The following is a 7,923-nucleotide window of genomic DNA, read 5'->3' as shown; positions in this document are numbered from 1 at the left end:
TTGTAGTTCGACTTATTTGGCATTGGCTGGAGCTCATTTTGTTGGTTTTTGTTGGTTGAATCACCCAATCCCCTCTTGTAGTTGGGAGGGAAGAACTTGCTTTTAAGGAAAAAAACATAAGACTACTTGAAGCTAACAAAAAATTTGACACAAAATTGAGCACAGTAATATTTAAAATTTATACAACTGATTCTACTTAATAAAATAAGACTTTGTTGTTGTTATACTGTTTAGATCGCCACTCAGATTCCCTACCGAGAACCAGCGCTCATTCGGCATATGGATCTATTCTCCTGACGGTCCATCATCAAAGTAAAATAATCCAGACGAGACCAGCAGCCCTGTTAAATAATCCTGGGCTTTTGTCGGCTCATGCTAATTATCTTTCCGAAGTTCGAACAAACAAAACCAAAAGCTGTAATAATTCCAACCAAATTAACAAAAATTAAAAATTAAAAAAAATCGAAAGTTGTAACATTAGTACTCAGACTCGGACTCACCACCACAAACCAAAACAGAGCGGTCATGAAGACGGTGGTCGGCAACCTTTGCTCACCGTTTCTTCTGATTCAACTCGGTAATTCGAGGCCTTGTCTTCTAAAGCTCAGGACTTCTGCCGCTTCACCGGTTTTCAAGCGCTCTTTCGCGGCGGCAATCAAAGTTCGAGCTGCTGCTTACTCCGCCAGCGTCGGAGTCGAGCCAACCGTACGTTGCATTTAGCTTGTTTTCTTGCTTTATTTCATCATTTCAATTAATCGAATCAGTTCATGGAATAGAAAATTGAAAACCCAATTGTAGTTTCGTCTGTTTGGTTGCCGAGAAACGGTAGGAAAGTGTAAAAGTTTAGAGCTTTTATTGTCCTGGTACTATATTGCCTTCAGTAAGAGTTAAAATCTTTTGAAAAGCCTTAATTTTGATTGAGTTAATGTTTATTTTTGAGATTAAGGTTTGAAATTGTTTGCTTCATAAACAATAGGAACCAGTTGTGGTGCAAAATGATGGCATCAGCACCAAGAACATTTTAGCTTGTCCGATATGCTACGATCCATTTTCCAGTTCCGGTGATCCGGGCTTATCTGTGTAAGCTGTATTTATAATTACTTGAGGTTGCATTGTATATTTTTGATTCACTTTTCGTTCATTTTGGGAGTGCATGCTTTTGCAGTGAGTCTGTTTCTGGGTCTAGTTTTCAATGTAGGACTTGTAAGAAGACTTACTTTGGCAACGAAACACATATTGACCTGACAACAGCAAGTGGCGCCAAGGACTATGGGGAATCAAAGCCCATTTCCACAGAAATGTTTAGGTATTGAAATTGTATTTAGGTTTAATTGTACAAATCGTATGTGGTAATCATGGTTATGCAATGATTTTTAAATGGGGATGGTGAATAAACATGGCTGAAGTAGAGTCGGACCTGAATCCTTTTAGTTTCTCCATCTCTTGGAATATACTCGCATAGGAATAACAAAATTAGGCTCTAGTTATGGGCTTCCTGTGCAGAATAACATCTGATGTTTAGTATATTGATCTTTTACGGCTTGATTTGGTACATATGTTCGGAGATCATGTATCTTCTTTGACTCTTATTATGTGAATGAGATTCTTTCTGTTCTCATAGACCCGTTGTGGTCAATTTTATTCTCTCTGGCATAGATGGGGCATGAACCTAGTTGAACTGATTGCATCTACCAAATTACAATTTTCAAAGCATTACCAATAGTACTTCCTAACACCTCATGAATATGTTGAAACTATGCATCTCTATATGGTGATTAGTGACTTTTTGTTGCATCAGGACTCCATTGGTATCGTACCTCTATGAGAGGGGCTGGCGTCAAAGCTTTACTGTATGGGGTGGATTTCCTGGCCCAGAGAAAGAGGTAACATGATTAGTTACTTTATTTCAGATTTTTTTCATCTCAATGGAGTATCAAATGTCCTTTCTAAATTTCAAAATAGAGTATTTGATAGGTTGCGTTGTAACTCATACAGTCATACAACCTTTAGAAAGTTATGAAGTGTGCCGACGGAGAATATTTCATACAATATTGGAGTTTTGGACAGGGAACGACATAGTCCATTTTGTTTGGTTACATATGAATTATGAAGTGAAAATCAATTTTCTATTGAAGTATTTTATTTCGGGCCTAAGTTAGGATAGTATTTACTTAAACTAAGAAGCTCCACCGCCAATGACCGCCAGTTAATGTTTCTCTTGAAAAGAAAAGAAAGGGTAGAAAAAGTGCTTTATTCTGATCACGGCATCGAAAAACAGATAAAATCATTGTGTTGCAATGTAGTTGTTTGAAAAACTGAAAAAAAAGTCATATTTTACCAGTGTGTACTCATTTGTCTTGCCAAAGGAGGTTGTTGAGTTGCTAACCGTGGTATAGTTTTGACTGCAGTTTGAGTTGATTAAGGATTTCTTAAAGCCAGTCTTGGGTGGTGGAAATGTCATTGATGCAAGTTGCGGGAGTGGGATGTTTTCTAGACTTTTCGCTAAGAGCGGATTGTTTTCTCTTGTTGTTGCTTTGGACTACTCAGAGAACATGTTGAAGGAGTGCTATCGATTCATTCAGCAGGAGGAGAACCTTCCCAAAGAGTACAGAACCTTGAAATTTTCATTCAAATTTAGATGATAAAGCTCAAAGTTTAAAATACTATCCGGTTTGAACTTCTTAGGGATGTTTCAGAAATTTTGTTATCAATTTTGTTTTTTGCCTGATTAAGTTTGTTTTTTTATTAGAAACATGATCCTGGTCAGAGCTGATATTTCTAGGCTTCCCTTTGCTACTAGTTCTGTCGATGCAGTGCATGCTGGTGCTGCCATACACTGTTGGCCTTCACCATCATCAGCTGTAAGTATATATATGGTGTTAGAGCTAACTGTGCTGCTTGTTTTGACTACCTGTAAGGCACAAATCTTAACATATTAGCAGCGGTGAAAAGTATTTACATGTCCTTGATGCTAATAAATTTGTTTCTAATAAGTTAATGAAACATTTTGCATTTTGGGCACATTCAACAACATACCTTTAAGATTTCTTAAAGAAAAATAAGAAAATAGCCAGCCTGGCTTTGGAGGATAAAAACATAGTATGCGTTGCATGTTTTAATTTTTCTGATACTGGTAGAGAATTTGTTAGTAATTTCATATTCCTCCATTCCTCGCTGGTTTACTAGTTATTTCCAAATTGGCATGGATTAATTATAAATGTGCTTATGTTAGTGCAGATGTAATATTATCTGGTAGAATCAAATGTGTTTTGTCCCCAGTTTTCCAGTTTTAGTTTAACCTGGTAGTTTCTCCTGAGTAATTTGGTAGCTGTGGTTTTGAAGGTTGCTGAAATTAGTCGAGTCCTGCGACCTGGCGGGATGTTTGTTGCAACTACTTTCATATGGGACGGGCCTTTTTCACTCATCCCATTTCAAGGGAACATAGCACAGGTACTTCTGTTCCACTCCAAAGTTTCATTGTTGCAGATTCGGGATTCCGCTGAATGTGTGTTATGTAGTGAATGGTTTGGAATTACGACTCTATTTTATCTCACTCTCACTGGGTGTTGATTTTATGCCCTTTGTTTCGTAGAGAACAAAGCAAATGTCGGGCAACCAACTCTTCACGTCAGAAAGTGAATTAGAAGATATCTGCCAAGCATGTGGACTGGTAGGTTTTACCAAAGTGAGGAATAGGCGTTTTGTGATGATTTCTGCCACGAAACCCATTTAATTAATTACAGTATTCTTGTGCCACAAGCAATCTCCCCTGCTTTGTATAGGGTTGGTTTGGGAGTAAGCATTCGAATTTGTTCCTATGTAAAGAAACATACATATGTCATGATTCACTACGAATGATTGTTTCATTTCATTATCAATTTGTTGTATCACATACGCAAAAATTGACGTGGTATGACCGTTTTATCCAAATATTTCTTTCGAGAAAGTATGCGGTTACAATGGAAAGAAAGCTAACAAAGAAAACAAGAACTATTCTGTTGTCAAACTCAGGCAGTTGGTTAGTATCAATGACTCATTTCTCTAGCTCATTTTCCGGTCGGACGTCAAAACAGGACGGGTACCATTCTTCTGTACATTTTATAGTATTTGGATGTCCATAAATGAAGTTGTAGTGTTCAGTGAGATTGCGGTTTGATTACTCCGGGCTCAAATTGGCAAACGTTAACTGGCGGTACAGCAGTGTCTGTTCATCAGTATCGGAACCAGCAGCATCCTCACCCTCATACTCCACTTCAATGACAGTTTCATCATTCACATACAGCTCTTCCGACTCTGGAAACCGAGCACGTGAATATTCTTCTCCAGCAGGCGAATCTTCTAATTCTATTTGTTGCATCTCTGCTTCTATTAAAACCTCCATCCGAGCGCGCTCCCTATCTCTTGGGTAGGTACAGTATAGGAATGAGTAGATGACACAACAGAGAGCCATTGGAATTCCTATTGCTGTGTATAGTGCTTTTGCCAACGACAAAGCATTCCCTCTGTCCGTGGTAATCTCTTCAGATGCACTGGACCCTTGACGAACTGGCTTGTAACCATACATGTGTTGAGCCAATATCCCAACTACCGGAGGAGCGAATGATGAGAGTATGGACTCGAAAGACCTGTCCAAAGCATATACATTTGTTCGCGATCTCTCAGGAACTATCTCCGCAAAAATCGGACTGCATGGACCATGACATCAAATTTAACACATTAGTCATTTCAATTACTTTCTGCAAAAGAGTAAGGGACATTAAAGACAGACAGAACTACGAAATATAAATCTAATCTAATTGTCAAAAAGAAATTTCAAATACTTACTTGTTTGTAGCTGGAGCATTCCATGAAATAAAGAATCCCATGAAGAACAACATGAAACCATGGATGATAGGCGTAGATGGATCCACAGGTAATGCAAGCAGAAGAATTGCTGCTAGAGGAATGGCAGATGCGGAGCTTATTTGTGCTAGTATAATCCTTCCTGCGTTTGGAAGACGTGTGGAAAGGATATCTCCCATTTTACCCCCAAACAAGCCACCAAGGGAACTTCCAATCACGAACAAGGCGATGAGGAAAGCGGATTTCCCATGAGAGAAGCCAGTAAGTTCCAACCACATGGGTGCAAATGACAATGCTGACCAGGGAAACGAACCAGTAACGCCCTGCGCCACAATAATCTGGAAAGAAGGAATTTTAACAACCGACCTTGCTTCAAGGGCCAGTTCCTTCACTTGTGACCACAAGGAACTACTGGAATTCTGACTGCTATCTTTTGTTTCGCCGTCTGGAAAGTGTGGGTCAGTAGCATACAGACGGACTAAAACACCAACTAAAACACTAATTAATCCAACAAGGTGAAAGGAAATTCTCCATCCAGGGATGCCCATGACTGTTATTGGAGCTATCAATATCGAACAAAGGCCACCAATTATCGAACCAACATTGCCTGTTAGTTGAAGCCATCCAAAAGCCATACCGCGGTTGTTGTCATCAGTTGAGTCAGCTACAAGGGACTGCATAGCCGGAGCAACTAGAGCAAGGCCAATCCCATTCAAAGCTCTGGATATAGCCACCTGATCAATAAAAGCTGAAGGACTTCAAAGCGGATATAACAAGCTGGAATTGCGCTCAACTTAATGATACTTCTGTCCTTTTGTTTTGATAACTTTAGTAAATAACTCCCTTTCTAATCGATTAAGTTCAAATGCATGCTTTGTAAAATGACAATTATAATAAATTAACTTGGCAAAGCCCTATTTCATAACGAACACTTTACTTTTCTATCTTCTGTGACAAGATTTTATACGGCTATAACTTATTCTCATGCATGACCTATGGGCTGTTCTTTTCTGATTCGATAAGTAACAAATAAGAGGCAGGATAGAAGTGAAACTGTCAATAGCGGTTGTGCATGACAATAAGGAAGCAACACTTTGGGTATCATTTTAACAAAAAAAATATAAACTTTACCAACGAATCCTCTTTTATCATGTCAATATATCCAAAATCTGAGCCAAAGAATCAAGCTTCCACCAAATTTTAAACTCCTCTTGGGGTCAACTTATGCGTTCATTTCTACAAGGCTTTTACTTGTTTCACAAGAAACAATTTGTGATTGCACATCTATATATTTGAGTTACTCAAGAACACAAGCATTGCATCTGAGTTCAACTATTGAAACCATACCTATATATTTGAGTTACTCAGAGAACACATGCATTGCATACGAGTTCAACTATTGATACCATAATTTCTATGAAAAGACCAATATCACCAAATCTCACTGTCTCTGCTAGAACGGCCAAATATGTCCGTTAAGTGAAATTCATCCACCACAACTACTCAATCACACACAAACCAAGATTTAAATCAACTACTTGCGTAGGTACTGTAAACCATTCATTTAGCTAGAAACCGAAGCAACAAGCAACCATTATGTTTAAATTCCTTTTGTTTGCCTCCCTAAGCTTTTCAAGCAGTTCTTCACTTATAACTAGAAGTTGACACAAAACATCCCCAAACTCTTTGCTCCAAGTTCGATTATTCGATCATACTAGTATCTCATGCATTTATATACTCTCTCAACAGTTCTTCTAAATTCGACAAAAAAAAGAACCCATTACTACTATAAATAGCAATCCAAGTCTAATCTTCAACAGTCACATCAAACCACCATTACTGGAAAACCCAATCCACAACTTCTCAAATTGAAATCACAATCAGCAGCTACGACCCAATAAAGACACTAACTTTCTGTTTGGCAACCGAGAAAATTTCAGAAACAAAACAAAATCCAACACGGGGGATGCCAAACAGAACCAATTCTGTCCAAGTTACCTCGGTGAAAGTGGAGGAAAACGCGACGAGAAAAGTAGCGGCGGCCCAGAGGAAGGCGCCGAAGGCAATGACGTGGGCACGGTTGTGGCGCACGGCCAGGTACGCCGCGATTGGGTAGCAAGCGGACTGCACAATGGACCGGAAGAGAGTGAGCGAGCCAAGCCCGGTCGGGTCGGTGTGGAGAGCGGCGCCGACCTCCTTGTAGACGCCGGGAAGCAACGACTCGTCGGCTCGCTCCATGATACCGGCCAAGTTGACCAGCACCAGAGTCAAAGCCTCCGCCTTCATTTTCCGATTTCCTTGGGATCTCTTGGATATTAATTTTTCTTGGTTTTGGAAATAAATTCGCAGAAATTCAGAGAAAAATGGTGAGAACTGAAGTTGATGTTTTACGTTTCGGAGTTTTGTGAGAAGGGCAGGGGACGACCGATGGACAAGTCCACGGCGTGACGTTGGGGCAAGAGGGTGACTGACACGTTGCAGGGTTTGTAAGGGAGATTAAGCTTGTGCCGGCTGGGTATGTCGGGTCAACCGTTTAGATTTTATCTGATTAAATATTGAATTAGTTAACGACGGGATTTGAATTTATGGATCACGGCGTCCTGCAAGAACTACTAGCCTACTCAGGCTTCGTTTGACATTTTTTGAATATTGTGTAGGCAGATTAGGTTAGAATGGGCTTTGGGTTTAAATAGATGGGTGACACTTATTTGGGTTTCCCAACCAATAAAAGGGCCCAAAGTGGAAATCTTTTTCTTTTTCTTCTAGTACGAATTTTGGCTTATCTATACCACACGTTATATATTGTATCGAGCTCTATTATTTATTAGAATTGAACTTCTGACTTCTCACACAAGTGAAAACATTGAAATGACAATTTAATATTAAATATTAAAGTAGTAGTACACTCTTGATGGTAGTACATTCTTGGTAATACCTTTTTTTTGTTCTTTATCGGAACCGAAATTGAGGTCTCTCACACAATATGTTGTGTGTTTGTAATATTATTGATCATATTACTTCTAATAACATTGAAGTATAGTAATCGAATATGTCCTTTCATGAAACACCAATTGTATTGTA

The 7,923-nt window shown here is 39.1% G+C and overlaps 2 protein-coding genes across 3 annotated transcripts; one reads left to right on the top strand and one right to left on the bottom strand.

Annotated features, from left to right (window-relative positions):
* The first annotated feature begins 312 nt into the window (after positions 1-312).
* LOC137718459 (uncharacterized methyltransferase At1g78140, chloroplastic-like) lies at positions 313-3,913 on the top strand. 2 transcript variants are annotated; one of them, XM_068458014.1, is made up of 8 exons: positions 313-705; positions 977-1,080; positions 1,187-1,306; positions 1,799-1,883; positions 2,409-2,605; positions 2,750-2,861; positions 3,343-3,450; positions 3,593-3,913. In XM_068458014.1, exons 1-8 carry the CDS (start codon positions 526-528, stop codon positions 3,731-3,733), a joined length of 1,047 nt encoding a protein of 348 aa, XP_068314115.1. In that variant the 5' UTR covers positions 313-525; the 3' UTR covers positions 3,734-3,913. The 2 variants fall into 2 exon arrangements, with proteins under 2 accessions (XP_068314115.1, XP_068314114.1); XM_068458013.1 differs by having other exon boundaries at positions 315-705; positions 1,166-1,306.
* A 38-nt stretch (positions 3,914-3,951) lies between these two features.
* LOC137718458 (uncharacterized) lies at positions 3,952-7,272 on the bottom strand. Its single transcript, XM_068458012.1, has 3 exons — positions 6,841-7,272; positions 4,825-5,576; positions 3,952-4,685 (listed from the first exon to the last, which is right to left on the bottom strand). The coding sequence occupies exons 1-3, from the start codon at positions 7,126-7,128 to the stop codon at positions 4,157-4,159; spliced, it is 1,569 nt and encodes a 522-aa protein (XP_068314113.1). The 5' UTR covers positions 7,129-7,272; the 3' UTR covers positions 3,952-4,156.
* Positions 7,273-7,923: the final 651 nt, after the last annotated feature.

The sequence above is a fragment of the Pyrus communis genome, chromosome 15, assembly GCF_963583255.1.
Source record: "Pyrus communis chromosome 15, drPyrComm1.1, whole genome shotgun sequence".
Classification (NCBI taxonomy): Eukaryota; Viridiplantae; Streptophyta; class Magnoliopsida; order Rosales; family Rosaceae; genus Pyrus; species Pyrus communis.
Note: the sequence above shows the minus strand (reverse complement) of the source record. Positions and strands in the feature narration are given on the sequence as shown.

Bases quoted from the DNA above. Each gene is read 5' to 3' on its own strand.
- LOC137718459 (XM_068458013.1), top strand. From the start codon at position 526: ATGAAGACGGTGGTCGGCAACCTTTGCTCACCGTTTCTTCTGATTCAA. The intron at 1,307-1,798 runs GTATTGAAATTG...TTGTTGCATCAG, and splicing joins ATTTCCACAGAAATGTTTAG to GACTCCATTGGTATCGTACC. The intron at 1,884-2,408 runs GTAACATGATTA...TTTTGACTGCAG, and splicing joins TTCCTGGCCCAGAGAAAGAG to TTTGAGTTGATTAAGGATTT.
- LOC137718458 (XM_068458012.1), bottom strand. From the start codon at position 7,128: ATGAAGGCGGAGGCTTTGACTCTGGTGCTGGTCAACTTGGCCGGTATC. The intron at 5,577-6,840 runs GTAACTTGGACA...TTTATTGATCAG, and splicing joins TTTCCTCCACTTTCACCGAG to GTGGCTATATCCAGAGCTTT. The intron at 4,686-4,824 runs GTAAGTATTTGA...TGGTCCATGCAG, and splicing joins AATGCTCCAGCTACAAACAA to TCCGATTTTTGCGGAGATAG.